We start from the raw sequence: 19003 nt of genomic DNA, 5'->3' as shown, positions 1-19003 counted from the left end.
CGACCTCAGGGTTTTTTCTGCAGAAAGAACGTCACCGACAGCTCACATCACTGCTACAGCCTGTAATAATTATAGGGGATAACTCAGGAGACTCTTTGCGTGGAACAAGACAACTACAGGACACAGTTTTATAAGTGGTAAAGTCTATATTATCACACGGTGATTCAAACAGGTGCAGAGAGAAACTCAAGTCCACAACACTTGGAGTAAATATTAAATGCAGCTTAGCAGTCTATAGGAAACTTCAGAGGAAAATGAAATCACGCAGAAAGTCTATGAAGCACAATTATTCTTGAGGATACTTGACACGAATAAATCCTTGCTTAGTCCAAAACACAGATAGATATGCTTATAAGGCAGTTCAAATAATATCTTAGCTCAACCAGGGAGGCCTGGGTAATAGTCTCAGGTTCTTGCAGAGAAGAAACAGCTTACATGTCCAGCAAATGCAGATGGAAGTAAACACGAGCAGCAGATGAAGGAGGATTACTGGAACTGGTGTATGCAGCAGGAACTCAGTGCAGAGTAGCAGGATAACCCCACAGGTTCACAGGAGCTGGTATATAGCCAGGGAGTCAACAGAGGTCAGGAGCTGGATGCAAGGCAGAATACTCTAGCACAGACTGAAGGCTGGGGTGGAGTTTTATAGCAGGAAGACACAGTGCACATGAGACCAAAGACTCCATCTTGGAAAAGGGCAGTAATGCACAAAAGGTAATAAAAAATGTTCAGAGTCCTGACACAGCCTATTACTGAGTTCATTGACTTATGCTGTCTCCTTGGCCAAACCGATCAGCTCAATGGTTACATACACTGGTGATGTGAGCAGTTGACGAGAAGGCACAACTACAGACAAAACAGACTGGAGCAGTTGCAGTTGAGGCAATGATCAATCATGTCTGGAAAATTTATTGGAAAAGTGGCTACCAGGAGAAAATGAAGTTTTATTATCAATGCAGTCGTTCACTTCCAGTCAATGGGGAGGTGCAGGAAGCCGATACAGTCACCACTCACGACACAGTGATTGCTCTGTAACTCCTCCCATGCACATTGGGATAGATGAGGGGGGGATGGTAGGATGGAGCTGCAGGACAGTGAAGCAGTAAGAAGGGTGACAGTTAGAAAGTGGGGTAGAGGGTAGAGTGCCAGGGAGGCTAGTCCTGATCTGGCACACCACAATAAGTTTGCTAAGTTGGCAGATGAGGGGGGTGCCAGTACAGGGGTAGCACTGCTGCAGTCAGGCATGTCCTCTGAAAGCCGGAGGAGTGACTGCTACAGTAAGGAGTGAAATAGGAGAGCAGGGCAGGCCATACAGGTGCTGGTAGTGGGGGACTTAATTATTAGGGGAACAGATAGGGCAATCTGTCACAAAGACAGGGATCGTCGAACGGTGTGCTGCCTACCTGGCACTCGAGTCCCACACATCGCTGATCGGGTTGACAGATTACTGGGAGGGGCTGGTGAGAACCCAGCGGTCATGGTGCACATTGGCACAAATGACAAAGTTAGAAATAGGTGGAAGGTCCTTAAAGATGATTTCAGGGAATTAGGCTGCAAGCTGAAAGCAAGGACCTCCAAGGTGGTATTTTCCAAAATACTGCCTGTACCACGTGCCACGCCAGAGAGGCAACGGGAGATTAGGGTGGTTAATAAGTGGCTCAAGAATTGGTGTAGGAAGGAGGGGTTTGGGTTCCTGCAGAACTGGGCCGACTTCTCAGTTGGCTACAGGTTCTACGCTAGGGACAGGCTGCACCTCAATGGGGAAGGTGCAGCTGTGCTGGGGGAGAAAATGGCTAGAAGGTTGGAGGAGTGTTTAAATTAGGGAATGGGGGGAGGGTATTCATTTTATAGGAGGGGAAGATAGTGCAGATAGAGACCTGGGCAGAAATAAGGAAGTTGGGGGTGGCGGTGGCATGGGGGGTGGGGTTAGAAAAATTAATAATTTAAGAAAGAATAAAGGTACAGAGAGATACATAAAGTGCATGTATACTAATGCCAGAAGCCTCGCCAACAAAATGGACGAATTATGTTGCTGGATCATAATTATGACATGATGGGGATATCTGAGACATGGCTGGATGAGAGCCATGACTGGGCTGTTAACTTACAGGGTTATAGTCTGTTCAGAAATGACCGAATGGATAAGCGAAGGGGAGCTGTGTGTCTATATGTAAAATCATCCTTAAAACCCATCCTGCATGATAATATAGGTGAATCTAATAAAAATGTAGAGTCCCTGTGGGTGGAGATAAGGGGAGGGGGGAAAAATAATAAATTACAGAAAGGGGTTTGTTATAAGTCTCCAAAAATAATGGAAACAATGGAGAATATCCTCATAAAGCAAATAGATGAAGCTGCGACTCAAGGAGAAGTCATTATTATGGGGGACTTCAACTACCCTGAAATAGATTGGGGAACAGAAATCTGCAGTTCCAGCAAAGGTAATCAGCTTTTGACAACTATGAGGGACAACTACCTTTCACAACTGGTTCAGGACCCAACAAGAAGGGAGGCACTGCTAGACCTAATATTAACCAACAGGCCAGACCGCATATCAAATATAAGGGTTGGGGGTCACTTGGGGAATAGTGATCACAAAATAATAAGTTTTCATGTATCCTTTAATAAGAGGTGTAGTAGTGGGGTTTCAAGGACACTAAATTTCAGGAGGGCAAATTTCCAACGGATGAGAGATGATCTTGGTGCAATTAACTGGGACGATATCCTGAGACATAAAAATACACAAAGAAAATGGGAGACGTTTATTAGCATCCTGGATAGGACCTGTGCACAGTATATACCGTATGGGAATAAACATACTAGAAATAGGAGGAAACCAATATGTCTAAATAGAGCTGTAAGGGGCACAATAAGTGACAAAAAGAAAGCATTTAGAGAATTAAAGGAAGTAGGTAGTGATGAGGCATTAAATAAATACAAAACATTAAATAAATTCTGTAAAAAGCAAATCAAGGCAGCAAAGATTGAGACAGAGAGACTAATTGCCAGAGAGAGTAAAAATAATCCCAAAATATTCTTTAACTACATAAATAGTAAGAAATTAAAAAATGATAGTGTTGGCCCCCTTAAAAATAGTCTGGGTGAAATGGTGGATGAGGATGAGGAAAAAGCCAATATGCTAAATGACTTTTTTCATCAGTATTTACACAAGAAAATTCCATGGCAGACAATATGATCAGTGATAATAAAAATTCCCCATTAAATGTCACCTGCTTAACCCAGCAGGAAGTACGGCGGCGTCTAAAAATCACTAACATTGACAAATCTCCGGGCCTGGATGGGATACACCCCCGAGTACTGCAGGAACTAAGTACAGTCAATGATAGACCATTATTTTTAATCTTTAAAGACTCCATAATAACAGGGTCTGTACCACAGGACTGGCATATAGCAAATGTTGTGCCAATATTCAAAAAGGGGACAAAAACTGAACTCGGAAATTACAGGCCAGTAAGCTTAACCTCTACTGTGGGTAAAATCCTGGAGGGCATTCTAAGAGATGCTATACTGGAGTATCTGAAGAGGAATAACCTCATGACCCAATACCAACATGGGTTTACTAGGGACCGTTCATGTCAGACTAATCTGATCAGTTTCTATGAAGAGGTAAGTTCTGGACTGGACCAAGGGAACCCAGTGGACGTAGTGTATATGGCCTTTTCAAAAGCTTTTGATACGGTGCCACACAAAATGTTGATACATAAAATGAGAATAATGGGGATAGGGGAAAATATGTGTAAGTGGATTGAGAGCTGGCTCAGGGATAGGAAACAAAGGGTGGTTATTAATGGAGCAAACTCAGACTGGGTCGCGGTTAGCAGTGTGGTACCACAGGGGTCAGTATTGGGCCCTCTTCTTTTTAACATATTTATTAATGACCTTGTAGGGGGCATACAGAGTAGAATTGCATTATTTGCAGACGACACTAAACTTTGCAGGGTAATCAATACAGGGGAGGACAATTTTATATTACAGGATGATTTATGTAAACTAGAAGCTTGGGCTGATAAATGGCAAATGAGCTTTAATGGGGATAAATGTAAGGTCATGCACTTAGGTAGATGTAATAAGATGTATAACTATGTGCTTAATTCTAAAACTCTGGACAAAACCGTCAATGAAAAAGACCTGGGAGTAAGGGTGGATGACAAACTCATATTTAGTGGCCAGTGTCAGGCAGCAGCTACAAAGGCAAATAAAATAATGGGATGCATTACAAGAGGCATAAATGCTCATGAGGAGAACATAATTTTACCTCTATACAAGTCACTAGTTCGACCACACTTAGAATACTGTGTATAGTTCTGGTCTCCGGTGTATAAGAAAGACATAGCTGAACTAGAGCGGGTGCAGAGAAGAGCGACCAAGGTTATTAGAGGACTGGGGGGTCTGCAATACCAAGATAGGTTATTACAGTTGGGGCTATTTAGTTTGGAAAAACGAAGGCTAAGGGGTGATCTTATTTTAATGTATAAATATATGAGGGGACAGCACAAAAACCTTTCTGATGATCTTTTTAATCATAGACCTGAGACAGAGACAAGGGGGCATCCTCTACGTCTGGAGGAAAGAAGGTTTATGCATAATAACAGACGCGGATTCTTTACTGTAAGAGCAGCAAGACTATGAAACTCTCTGCAGTATGGTGTTGTAATGAGTGATTCATTACTTAAATTTAAGAGGGGACTGGATGCCTTTCTTGAAAAGTATAATGTTACAGGTTATATATACTAGATTCCTTGATAGGGTGTTGATCCAGGGAACTAGTCTGATTGCCGTGTGTGGAGTCGGGAAAGAATTTTTTTCCCCATTGTGGAGCTTACTCTTTGCCACATGGTTTTTTTTTGCCTTCCTCTGGATCAACATGTTAGGGCATGTTAGGTTAGGCTATGGGTTGAACTAGATGGACTTAGTTTCCTTCAACCTTAATAACTATGTTACTATGTTACATTGACCAATAACCTGCTCCACAACATGAATGCAGAGCAAGCTGTCATTGTGAAGGGCAGGGCTGTGGAGTCGGTGAGCCAAACCTCCGACTCCTCAATTTCCATGACACCGACTCCAATGCCACAGCCCAACCAGGGCTGTGGATTCGGTAAGACAAACCTCTGACTCCGACTCCTCAATTTCCATAACACCAACTCCACCAAAAGGGCTCCGACTCCACAGCCCTGGTGCAGGGGAGGGATTACAGAGTAATCACTGTATAGCAAATGGTGACTAACCTCTCTCTGCCCCGCCCAGATGACTGGAAATGAGCAGCTGTAAGGAGGATATAACTGCAATTTCTCCCGGTAGCTGCTGTTACAATAAGCAGGGATGTGGAGTCGGTAAGCCAAACCTCCGACTCCAACACCCTCATACATGGCTCATGTTTAAGTTTAAGTGATAAATTTACTGTAGTAAAATGGTAACATCAGGCTTTTAATCTTTATTATGATACAATAATCAAGCCATTTAGATAGAACATAAAATCTATTTATTGGAATACAACTTTAGAACAACATTTTTTTTTGCATATTTACAATTTATTATACACTCTGCAGTAAGTGGGAAAAAAACAGTTTTCAACAAAAACGTACTGAATAGCATTTATGCAGTCTGTGAATTTGTTCTGAGAAATAGTATCGCCTCCATCAGATCCTCCTTTATAGATTACCTCAAATCTGACCTAATTAATTTAAGGCTAGAGAACAACCTCTCTACACTAACTTGGGTTGGTGGCAAAGCAGTAATCACATGGGCAACATCTCAAACAATTTCAGGGTATAAAGGAATTGCCTCGTGCACAGTCAGTTTTGATGACCAATTGAACTCCTCTACTTTGAGAGCAAGTGAAAAATTTTGCTGGAATATGGTCAATCTGTTTTCTATGGGAGTGGAATCTTTTTCCCTGTAGCAAGGCTTTGCCTGCTCCATGTCGTCCAAATACTTGTCGAAATCAAACTCATCATCTGATAAGGATGAACGAACGGAAGCAGCAGCACTGGCAGGACCCGAGTCCTCTTGCTCTTGGCCGTCCTGTAGCCCACTCATCCTAACTGCTACCTCAATCAAAGCTTCTTTTCCTTTAGTAAGCCGTTGATCATCCAGCAATATACGATGACTCAGGTCCACATAAACAGCTGCCAGAAGAATTTTATTTTCTAATAGCAGTGTCTCTCTCCATTTCATTGAAGCAGCAATGCCATCTGCGATTAAACCTCCTCTTTGGGACAGGCAAAACAACAAATTCTTCCACTCCTTTATAAAAATGCCAAAAATGCCAGGAGTTAAATCCTCTGCTTGTAACTTTTTAGTCACTGTAAATGGGTGATGAAGCAACTCCTTCAATTCAGCCACCTGTGTCCATTGACCTTCATGTAGTGTTACCTGAGGGTTAGCCATATCTACAAGGTAGGGTTTCAGCTCAAGCAATCGCTCAATCATTAAAATAGATGCTGCCCCACCGAGTGGCTTGATCCACAATTGCCCCTTTTCCAGCACGTCTCTCCAAGATGGAATCAATTTTAGGGGTCCTGGCAGGAATAGCCAATTTCCTCACTTTGCTAATCAGAAATCCAGCATGTCCCTCTTGCTGACTTATCTCTTATTGCCAGCTGCAGCGTGTGCACAACACAGCGCATGTAATGAATAGGAAAGAGGTGTGAAGCAGCTGCAACAAGATCACCTAATTGTAAAGAATCATTTTGCTGTTCTGTGGTAATATCTGTTTGTTCCTCCGTTATGGGAACAGGACTGTTGCCTTCCATCTCCAAAATAGTGAAAGTGAAATGTTCTTCTAACTGCTGTTCACCTTTATTATTCTCATTCACCAGTTTAATTGTACTTATGTTTGAAGCATTATCAGTTACAATAGCAAGAACCTGTTCTTTTTTTTTAGCTCATAATCTTGCAGAACTTTTTCCACTAAGGTCTGGAGAAACTGGCTGCTGTGATGAGCTTTAGTAAGTTTTACTGCCAGTGTCTTAGTAACAATTTTTTTGTTGTCACAAACATATCGAACGCTGATAGCAAAATAGTTCACTCTGTGACGTGTGCAGGCATCCATTTTAAGAATTACTAAGCATCTCAAGAGTCTTTTTAAGATCTTCCTTTTGGTTAAGGGCTTCTTCAATCACTAATTTTCTAATACTTTCTCATGCCAGAGAAACACCAAGTTTGCGAGCCATTTCTCCATCAATAGCTGTAAAAGCTGGCCGTGCAAATGATAATGGTACACAGTCCTTCACAACAAGCTCGATGAGCTGTCTTTTAAACACAGCCGCCGTCAAAGTTACTGTGACAAACTTTGTCACCTACAAAATATCTTGTAACTGACGTTTGAGACGCTCTTTCCTCCTCCTTTGCCTGGCGGGAAGTGCTGGTCTCTGGTTTCTTGGTGCTGCTGTGATTTTTTTCAGTCACAGCTTTGTAAACTTCTGGGTGGCAGCGTTGTAAATGTCTTTTTAGATTGGAATCTCTTGAAGGAGCATTTTTAACACTGCCTGAGCATACACGGAGTTTGGCATCACATCATTTGTTTTCATCTGGGTCACTTACACACTGACACACAAAATGTTTATTATCTTGAGTCACTGTGAAATGCTCAAATACAGAGAACTTCATAAGATACTTCTTAGACATTTTGTAATTATGTAAATTCGTTCTTAAAATAATTTTGTCCTGTAAAAAAAATAAAGTATATTGTAATTCCTGCAAGAATAGGGAATCTTGCACTGTATAATTTGGAATAGAAAAAAAACAATCTTTGCATAAATCAATAGGACAGATTATAAGTATAAAGTTTGTAAAATGTGTTGTTAAATAGCTTTACTTTGAACGTTCAATATGAAGGCTTGTCTCAGCAGGGTACAGCTCACTAAATGCTTCACATCATATTTCTTCACAGTCTATGATGAGGGGAGGAGGGAGCATGTTTGTGCTGAATCACATTCCAGAACACACACACAAATATATATGTTACTGTATTTCTGAATTTGAGATGTTAAAAAACATTTTTTCCCCTTGTATGTATAGTGTATATAAGTGATCAGAGCAGCTAATTTCTCCAAACATGAGATAAGAGGAAAAACAAACTAAAACATCAAGCATACAGAGACAACATATACTGGACTATTGATTTATGCACAGTTTACTGAAAGTTTAGATATGCTTTAGGAAGTACTTACCTTCTTTAATACTGCTCTCCTGTTCACTCCGGAAATTATGGGATGAATGTAGGCTTTTCTTCCCTTTGTATTTATTTTTTCCCCTTATCTGTAGAGGAGGAGCTTCACTACTTATCATGAACATAAACTGCGGCACAGATTCATCTCAGCTAAAAGTCTAGACCTTAGATCAGGAATAGGACAGACATTTATAGGACATTTCATAACTTTCCCAAATTCTTATGAAAAAAATATTCTCCACAAACTGCATTGAACTGCTGAACCCAATTTATTATATATTTTAGGAGTCTGAGTCGGTCTATTTTATACCGACTCCAACTCTGTCTCCGACTCCACCAAAATGGGCTCCGATTCTACAGCCCAGCCATTAAGCCTGCCAGATATGATCTAACATACTATTCACGTGCAGATTAACACTATATCTGCAGGTAAATAGAGTTTTTGAGATTCCTTTAAACATATAGATTTTCTATTATGCTTTGGAACACTTACATGTGAAGCGTAGTACAGAAAAAATGGTTTCTTTTCAGTCACTGCTTTATGAATGAATGCCTTATTGAATTCCTGATATAGAGGGACTAGTCCAGGAAAGTTCACCGGTTGCTCCAAGATATTCTCATTGATGAATACAGGAAGAAGAGTCTCCCCCAAGTCACATGTCCCATAGCACAGGATGTTTGGTGGGAAACATGTCAAGTTCTGACAGGGACCCTATAGAAACACGAGGTATAAATATTTTACAATACGGCACTAGTATCATGCCAAAAGGTCAGAAGTGTTCATAATGAATTGCAATTAAATTTGGTATGAATCGATTCGCCCATCAAGTCTATCGGCCACATCAGTAGTCTCTGGCTGCAAGCTGGGGGAACTGCTCTTAGACTATGTTCACAGTGAGATTTTTAGAGATTAAACTGAGCAGAAACTTTCCAAATCCTTTTTAAAAACTTGGAGTACCACTCCATTTCTGCTTCAAAAACTCAGCAAAAAGACTGGGTGAGCACACACCCTTACTTACCATCATCCGTGGTTGTTTTTTTGGTTCGCCGGAAAGGTGCAATGCCATCATTATTGCATAATGCACAAGTGACATTTGATTACTTAGGCCGGCTAATCAAAAGAAGAGCCGTGGATGTCGGCAGGTAATTGGAGGTTCTCACAGTTTCTATCCAGCTGCCAAAGACTACTGACGTAGCCGATGGACCAATTTGTGCAAATCAATTTGCACCATCTCTATGTCTAATACCTCAATAAAACTACTTTACCTGATCATGTGAATAAGGAACTCCCAAATAGTTCTGAAATCCTTGCCGTGTGGGCAGGAAAGTCCCATTATGTCCCAGTCCCAGATGCCATTTGCCTGCCATGGCTGTGACATATCCACGAGATTGTAGTACCTCAGCAATGGTAACCTCACTCAGAGGAAGTCCCCCCACAGAGCTGGGGTAAAACACTCCAGGGTATACCCCAGAACGGGTCTGGAAACGACCTGTCAGAAGACCGGCTCTGAATAGATGGAAAGTAAAGACAGCAAAATCGTAAGAATGTTAATATAATAAGAATAGAGTAAGAAATGGTCTGCTCTTCTGCAAATGGTTTGTGCCCAAAAGAATGACCTTAGGTCAAGAAGTATAAAAATCACAAGATGCAAGAAGGACGAATTGCTCGAGTGGTGCTTATTAGTCTCCAACCAATGGAATAAACCGGATTACTTACCGGTAATGCTCTTTTATAGAGCCACGACAGCACCCACCAAGAGAGGGGATCCGCCCCTAGGAACAGGAAACCATATGGAGAGATAAAAGGGGCAGTCCCCCTCGCTTCCACAGTTGGGTTAGAAAGAATGAGAGGAACCGCCCACCAATTTTAGTAGGCTATCCAATATTTCTATCTGTATTTATTTAACTATATAACTAAACAAATGAACTATTCATCCCTACAAGTTAACTATGTGTAACTACTATTAGGGAGGGAAGTGAGTGGGTGCTGTCGTGGCTCTATAAAACAGCATACTGTTAAGTAATCCATTTTTTTCTCTTCGCCACGACAGCACCCACCGAGAGACTTCCAGAGACAATCACTTGGGGGGGGGGGGGGTGGAAATCACCGTGTTAAGAATTGATCTACCAAAAACTAAGTCGGTAGAGGAAGATAAGTCAAGTCTGTAGTGACTGTAAAAGGTGGAAGGTGAGGACCAAGTTGCGGCCTTACATATTAGTTTGATAGTGACATCCGCTCTTTCAGCCCAGGATGATGCTATAGCTCGAGCGGAGTGTGCTTTCACGCCTTCAGGCGAGTTCTCCCCTTTCGATGAGTAAGCCAGACAAATTGCGTCTCGAATCCACCGAGACAGCGTGCCTTTCGTGATTCCAGATCCCTTCTTGTGGCCCTGAAGGAGACAAACAGAGCCCTGCTCTTCCTCCAGGGGCTAGTCCTATCTAAATAAGCTATTATAGCCCTTCTCACATCCAGTGTATGATATCTTTCTTCTTCCTGATTTGAGGAAAATTTCCTGCGACCTATGGAATCTAGTGGATACTTTAGGCAAGTAGGAAGGGTCTGTTTACAGGTCTATTTTATCTTGAAGTATTGACAGAAGGGGGGGATCTATTGACAATGCCTGAATGTCACTTACCCTTCTTGCTGACACTAGGACCACCAATAGGGCCGTTTTGAGGGAAACATATTTTATTGGGGCCGATTGTAGTGGCTCAAATGGGACTTCTGTCAAAGCTTCTAAGACTAAGTTGAGATCCCAAGGAGGTATCTGGGGAATCTGTACCGGCTCTGCCCTTTGACATGCTGAAATAAAACTAGCTACCCATTTGTGCCCTGCAACATTGTGACTATATAAGGCCCCTGGAGCAGATATTTGTACTTTCAAAGTATTGACTGAAAGGCCTAATTCACGCCCCTTCTGTAGGAACTCTAAAATAGCAGGGATGGGGACTTCTCTGGAAAGACCTGCAGAATGGAAACTAAGAAATTTCCTCCATACCCTTACATAAATTTTTGTGGTGGCCGTTTTCCTGCTTTGTAAAAGGGTATCAATTAGTTTCTCTGAGAATCCTTTTAGTCTTAGTAATTGCCCCTCAAATTCCAGGCTGTCAGCCACAAGCCCTTCACGTGAGGGTGGTAGAAGGGCCCCTGAGACAGCAGATCCTGATCTCCCAGGAGAATCCAGGGGTCTGAGCCAGGAGAACCGTGTCATGGTGGTTCCGTTAACGGGGTCTACCAAGCTGGGGTACCTCTTTCAGTACCACCCCGTGTTTCAGGAGGTCCACTTTGCTTTGGCTGGAGTCTGAATGAAGGACGCTGGCTGGAATTCCTTGATTACATGAGAGCATATAAAAGCTGACTGCTTCTCCACGTATTTCCAGTCTCACACCACTTTATTCACAGGACACAAAATATATCACACAGATACAGAGGGCAGGCCAATAGAAAAGCAGCAGGCCAGACATACATTACAATAGCCGCAGGGGGCCGGAGCCTGCCGATATTTACTGTGGGAATTACAAAGGTGGGGGGAGGACAGAAGGGGGATATCTTGTCCCCTCTGCCCAGGGGCGCAGCCTGTGGGCTGATGCATCTCACATGGAACCTATTATTCATACATATAACTGGACAAAATATTCTGGGTGCTGAGTGGTTCCGTAACACGTAACACGGCTCCCCTTTTCAGCGACGTGATCGGCATACACAGTCTGATCCTTAATAGATCGGTTTGGGGATGACCGAAGTTTATGGGGTTTGTACAAGTTCCGTTTGTCGACTTAGTCCATCGGCGTTACCGTTTTGTTTGCCGGGTCTGTAGTGGATGGTGAAGTCCAGAGGTTGTAGGGCTAAACTCCACCGCAGTAATCTGGCGTTGTCTCCGGAGACCCAATTAAGCCAGACTAGGGGATTATGGTCCGTTAGGAGGGAAAACTGTAGCCCATACAAATATGGTTGCAACTTTTTGAGTGCCCATACTACCACCAGGCACTCCTTCTCGATGGCCGCATAGCTTAATTCACGGGGCAGTAGTTTCCGACTCAGGTAAGCTACCGGGTGTTCTTGGCCATCCGGCCCGACTTGGCTCAGTACTGCCCCCAATCCAAACATAGAAGCGTCTGTGTGAACAAGGAAACGTTTAGTTGGATCGGGTGCGGCCAATACAGGGATATTGGTGAGGGCATCCTTTAGCTGGCGGAAGGCTTCCTCATCCTCATCCAGGTTACCTGGCGGGGTTGGTTCTTACGGGTCAGATCAGTGAGGGGCTTGGCTACGCTGCTGTAATTGGGAACGAATTTCCTGTAATACCCTGCTGTCCCTAGAAACGCCATGACCTGGGTTTTAGTGCGTGGGGTGGGTCATTTGGATATGGCCTCAATCTTGGCTGGTTCTGGTCGCTGTTTCCCACTTCCCACCCAATGCCCTAAATACTGAACCTCTGCTTTGCCCACGTGACACTTGTTTGGGTTCAGGGTGATTCCGGCCTTGTGGATCCTGTCCAATACTGTCTCTATGTGACTTAGATGCTCTTCCCATGTCGCGCTGTAGATGGCGATGTCGTCCAGGTAGGCACAAGCATAGTCCTGGAGACCATCTAGAAGCCGGTCAGCCAGCCTCTGGAAGGTCGCTGGGGCATTCTTCATCCCGAATGGCATAACTCGAAACTGGAATAAGCCGAACGGGGTGACAAATGCCGACTTGGGAATAGCGTCAGGACTAAGGGGAATCTGCCAGTAGCCTCCTTTGCATAGATCGATGGTGGTCAAATACTTTGCCCCCGCCAGCCGGTCTAACAACTCATCCACACGCGGCATGGGATAAGCATCCATCACTGTTTTCTCATTGAGCTTACGATAGTCCCGGGGCATCCCCCGTAGTGTTAGTTCCCAAGAAGGTTGGGACTACACGGGCTTGTGTAGACTGACTCTTCAATGACCCCTAAACGCAACATCTATGGTATCTCTTGTCGCATCCCTTCTCGTACAGACTCAGGGACGCGGAAGGGGGGTTGTCGCAGGGGGGTCTGATCCTGGGTCTCAACCTTGTGTTGTGCCAGGCGAGTGTATCCTGGTCTCCCCGAAAACATCCTCTGTCACTGCCTCAACAACTCCACCGCCTGCTGTCTCTCCCGGGGGCCTAGGTCTTCACCCAAATGTACCTGGTCCCATGTTTCAGACTGAGTCCTTTCCCCTAAGACATCAGGCAAGGGAAGTTCGGCTAAATCCTCTGCTTCAGGTGTACAGATGGCCACTACCTCTTCAGGGCGCTCCCGGTAGGGCTTCAGCATATTCACGTGGAACATGCGGATAACCCTGGGGTCGTCACAATCGGCGACATTATAAGTGGTGTCAGCTATTTTCCCCACTACCTGGTAGGGCCCCTGCCATGCAGCTTGGAACTTGTTCTGCCTAGTGGGCTCTAACACCAGGACCTTCTGCCCTATTTCCAAGGTGTGCTCTCTGGCCCTCCAATCGTACCATACGCGCTGGCGCCGCTGGGCCACCTGCATGTTCCCACGTACAGCCTGGGTCAGCTCCTGTAGGTGGTCCCGGAATTCCAGCACATAGGGTACAATAGGTACCCCTTCTATGATGCCCTCCCCTTCCCAGTGTTCTAGCACTGTCTAGGGGTCCCCTTACCCGTCTCCTGTATACTAGTTTGAACGGGGAGAACCCCGTGGATTCTTGGGGCACCACCCGATAGGCAAAAAGGAGGTGAGGCAAGAATTTCTCCCAGTCCCTGTAGATCCTGGTAAAAGTCCCAATGAGTTGTTTTAACGTCCCGTTAAAGCGTTCACACAACCCATTGGTTTGCGGGTGGTAAGGGGCGCGTCTAATGGACTTTACGCCGCACAGCTTCCACAGTTGGTTGGTCACCTCTGCAGTAAACTGGGTACCCTGCTCCGAGATAATCTCCCAGGGAAATCCAACCCGTGAGAAAACCTGGAGCAGGGCAGCCGCCTCTGTCTCTGCCAGTATGTTAGGTAACGCAACCGCCTCTGGATACCGTGTGGCATAATCTACCACTGTCAATATATACCTTTTCCCTGACGGACTGGGTTTGGCTAACGGCCCTATCAGATCGACCGCTACTCGGCTAAATGGTTCCTCCACAATGGGGAGGGGGCGTAATTTGGCCTTGCATCGATCTCCCCTCTTGCCAATGCGCTGGCAACTGTCACAGGTCTGGCAGTACTGACGAACATCATAGGTTACCCCCGGTCAAAAGAAGTTTTGTGTCAGACGATGCCTGGTGCGACTGACACCGAAGTGCCCGGCCAAGGGTATGTCATGAGAGATTCGCAGTAACTCCTGCGTATACTTCTTGGGAACTACCAGCTGTCGTTTTATAGTGGGGCTCATCCCTGTGTGGTGCTGCTCTGTGATCCGGTAGGAGTCCCTGCTTCCATATAAACTGTTCCCCTTCCAGTACCCCTCTCCCCTCCTGTGCCTTCCCACGATATCCCTCCAATGAAGGATCCTCAAGTAACTCCCTCTTAAATTCATCTGGGGTGGCCCAAGAAATGTGTCTGGCTATGGGAATACGTGTAGGGCTGGGATGTCTTACTGGGCCTCCTCTGAGTGTGATTCCGCCTCCGCAGCTTGAGCTTGTCTCCGGGTGGTCACAGGATATGTCTCAGCCAGAGGGGCAACCGAGAAGGCAGATAACATGGGCCCCAAGTCATTTCCCAGCAAGACATCTGCAGGCAAATCCTCCATCAAGCCGACCTCAACAAGGCCATCCCCGACTCCCCAGTTCAGGTGAATCCTGGCAGTGGGCAGTCGATGTATGGCTCCCCCTGCTACACAGACTGCCACTGTCCGGTCCGTCTTCTCTTGGTCCCGGACGAGATGAGGCTTCACAAGGGTCAAAGTTGCTCCGGAATCTCTTAGTCCCTGCATGCATTTCCCATTAACCCACAGGACCTGTCGATGCTGTTGTCGATTATCTGCCAGGGCTGCCTGCAAGGGGTCTACTTCATGCAGCACTTCCTCCATTTCTTCCACCCCTTGGTTAGTTGTAGCGCCCAATGCCGGGTCAGCTTCGGCTTGGTAGCAGTGTACAGCGGCCCGGCTGAAGGTAGCTGTTCCCGCCTTTGGCCAATGGGTATGCTGAGTCCGGTTGTGACATTGTCTTTGCAGGTGGTCCAGCTGACGGCAGGTGTGGCATCGCGCCCCAGGGGAACTGTGGTAGGCCGGGTTTTTAGCTGGTCCCCCTACAATCTTCGGTGGTTTGGGGCCCTCCAGGTCCATGGGCGGACCCTTAGTGACCATCTTTGATCCAGACAACTGAGACCTCCTGGCGTCATGATGTTCATCGGCCAGACGAGCGGCTTCCTCAAGAGTCATTGGCTGCCTGTCCCAAAGCCATTCCTGTGTCTCGGGGGTTAGTCCATTAAAGAATCGTTCTAACAAGAAGAGCTGGAGGACGTCCTCCTTAGTGGTTGCTTGGCTCCCTTGTACCCACTGTAGCAGTGACCGCCGTAATTTACAGGCCCATTCAGCGTGGGTATCAGTTACTCGTTTTATAAGTCCGCGGAACTTTTGGCGGTATGCCTCTGGTGTCAGCGCATACCGGGCCAAGATCACTTCTTTGATCCGCACATAGTCCATACAGTCCTCATCAGGTACCGTGCGATAGGCGTCCGCTGCCCGGCCGGTCAGCTTGCTGGCCAGAATCTGAACCCGTTCCTCTGGCTTCACTTGATGAAGGGCACACTGCCGCTCAAAGTCCTGCAGAAAGCCATCAATGTCTTCCTCTGCCTCCCCCAACTGTTGGAAGGCATTATACTGGATCTTTTTGTGGCTTACTGTTGAAGGTACCTGGTCGGAGGCCAGAGCTCCCCCTGCTCACTGACTCTCCTCTCTCCGCTCTGCCATCTCCATCTTGGCCAGCTCCACTTTGGTCCGCTCTGCCATCTTTTCCTTCAGATAAGTACGCACATCAGCCATCACCTCTCGTATGATCTCTACTGCAGGGTTTGGGCCATAAAACGCCAGTCTGTTCTTTACCTCCCTCTGGAATTCAGTCTCCTCCACGTTCACATTGGGGGGCGCAGCACCGTCGTGTTCCATGATGGCTGCTATCAAATCCGCTTTTGTTTTGTTGCTGGCGATTAACCCTCGGGCTTCCACCAGATCTTTTAATGTAGTCCTCTTTAACTTCTGGAGGTTGTTTTCCATTCATTCCTTTCCTCCTGTAGAAGGGGTCTCACATCCTGCTGTCTGCCACCAGTGTAACGGGGTCTACCAAGCTGGGGTACCTCTTTCAGTACCACCCCGTGTTTCAGGAGGTCCACTTTGCTTTGGCTGGAGTCTGAATGAAGGACGCTGGCTGGAATTCCTTGATTACATGAGAGCATATAAAAGCTGACTGCTTCTCCACGTATTTCCAGTCTCACACCACTTTATTCACAGGACACAAAATATATCACACAGATACAGAGGGCAGGCCAATAGAAAAGCAGCAGGCCAGACATACATTACAATAGCCGCAGGGGGCCGGAGCCTGCCGATATTTACTGTGGGAATTACAAAGGTGGGGGGAGGACAGAAGGGGGATATCTTGTCCCCTCTGCCCAGGGGCGCAGCCTGTGGGCTGATGCATCTCACATGGAACCTATTATTCATACATATAACTGCACAACATATTCTGGGTGCTGAGCTGAGTGGTTCCGTAACACGTAACAATGGTCTCTTGGGCCAAAATGCTGCTATTAGAATCACATTCGCCCTTTCCGCCCTTATCTTCCTGATGACTACTGGCAGAATTATCATCGGAGGGAATGCATACACCCGATGAAATGTCCATGGGACTTGGAGGGAGTTGAGAATATCCGGGTTGTCTGCCATATATACAGAAATGAAGCGAACTTTTTAACTTGTCTGTTGTTCTTTGTCGCAAAAAGGTCTATTTCTATTTGAGTACCCATTCTCCTTGGTGCAAGGTCCGACGGCTGAGGAAATCTGCTTTGGAGTTGTCTACTCCCCTGACATGCAGAGATGACAAGGATAGGAGATGTTTCTCAGCTACTATTAGGATTTTGTCCGCAATAGACATGAGAGCTCCTGATCTTGTTCCTCCTTGATGATTTATATATGCCACGGATGTCATATTGTCAGATAGTACTCTTGTGTGTGTTCCTTGCAACTGCGGAAGAAAGGTACATATGGCCTGATAGATGGCCTTCAACTCCCTTACATTTGAAGAATCATTTGCTTCACTAATAGACCATTGCCACTGAACTATCTGTTCTTCTAGGTGAGCACCCCAACCTCTAGGACTGGCATCTGTGAAAATTATCTTTGAAGGTTTAGTAACCCAAGGAATCCCTCGTAAGAGATGGTCTGGCTCTAGCCACCAGGTTAGTGATTTAATTACTTCTGCTGATAAGGACAAAAAAAACTCGTAAACAACCCTGTAGACTATGTTCTTCCTGCAGTATGGTATACTGTAGCTGTCTAGTATGGAACTGAGCCCATGGGACTGCTGGAATACATGATGTAAAAGAACCAAGAAGGGACATGCCCTGCCTAAGGGATATTGTAGGGTTGTTGATCACTGACCGTACTTTATTAATTATAGTTAGTTGTTTTGCTTCTGGAAGGATGCACCTCTGACTTACGGAGTTTAGGAGAAGGCCCAGGAATGTTTGACAGGTTACCGGGCAGTTTGGACTTTTCCCAATTGATTAACCATCCCAACTCCTGTAAAGATGAGATTACATTAACAAGATGTCGCTGACACTGAAGCAGAATTTCCTACCACCAGTAGATCATCTAGGTATGGGACTATAAGAGTGTCCTTTAACCTCAAATATGACATCACCTCTAACATCAATTTGGCGAAGACTCTGGGAGCCACAGACTGCCCAAAAGGCATTGCTGTGTACTGGAAGTGACAAACTTGACCTTCCATTGAGATCGCCACGCGGAGGTATTGTTGATGCTTGATATATTGGTAGATGGTAATATGCATCTTTGAGGTCGAGGACCGACCTAAAGCACCTGGGAAACAAAAGTTTTATAGTTGATTGGATGGACTCCATTTTGAAGGTCTGGTTTTCTAAAAAGACATTCAATTTTTTCAGATTTATTATGGTCCTATATGAACCATCTGGATTAGATACCAGGAATAGAGGGGAGTAGAACCCCTTCCCCCTTTGATGTGCCAGAACTTCTATTAGAACCCGTTTGGACAATAGATTTCTTATTTCCAACTCCAAAACCACCTGTTGAGATTGGGATTTTAGAGAAGTCAATAGGAAGGTGTCCGGGGGATCCCGGGAAAATATTAACTTTAAGCCTGATGTTACAAGGCTAATGGCCTATGAGTTGGATGTTATCTCCCTCCATTGTTGGCAGAAAAAGGATAGTCTACCACCCACCGACAGGTCAGATTTAACGTGGTTTATCTTCCATTCTGAATGGACGTTTGCCGAACAAGGCACCTTTTTGTTTGGTTTCTCTGTAGGCCCAGCGGTCCTGGTTTCTAAAGTCCTTCCTCCTGTTAAATGCGGTTTCCGGAAGGCTCTCCTATAGGATGGAATGTAATTATTAGGAAACCCCTTCTTCCTTTCACCCGCTTTGGTGAGAATCTCATCCAATTTTGTACCAAACAGGTACTCACCCTGGCATCGTAGGCTGCAGAGCTTGGATTTGGTCTGCGCATCTCCCTTCCAACCCTTTAACCATAGAGCCCGACGTGCTGCATTGATCAGCCCTGCTGACTTGGCCGCTAGGCGTATAGAATCGGCTGAGGTATCCGCTAAGAAGGCTGTGGCGCCGCTAATCAGAGGAATTGAGGGCATT

General features: G+C 45.4%; 1 protein-coding gene across 2 annotated transcripts in view; it reads right to left on the bottom strand.

Moving 5' to 3' along the window:
• LOC143775774 (arylsulfatase A-like) overlaps positions 1 to 19003 on the bottom strand; it is a 169355-nt gene that overhangs the window by 130411 nt on the left and 19941 nt on the right. For both annotated transcript variants that reach the window (XR_013215704.1, XM_077264307.1), the window contains exons 2-3: positions 9461 to 9701; positions 8688 to 8906 (exon numbers count right to left, since the gene is read on the bottom strand). Coding sequence is in view for 1 of the 2 variants with exons in the window: in XM_077264307.1 (XP_077120422.1) it covers positions 8688 to 8906; positions 9461 to 9701 (460 nt within the window). In the remaining variant the exon portion in view is untranslated. The remainder of the gene's footprint in view (positions 1 to 8687; positions 8907 to 9460; positions 9702 to 19003) is intronic.

Source organism: Ranitomeya variabilis, chromosome 5, assembly GCF_051348905.1.
Source record: "Ranitomeya variabilis isolate aRanVar5 chromosome 5, aRanVar5.hap1, whole genome shotgun sequence".
Classification (NCBI taxonomy): Eukaryota; Metazoa; Chordata; class Amphibia; order Anura; family Dendrobatidae; genus Ranitomeya; species Ranitomeya variabilis.
This window is presented reverse-complemented; position numbering and strand designations above follow the sequence as displayed.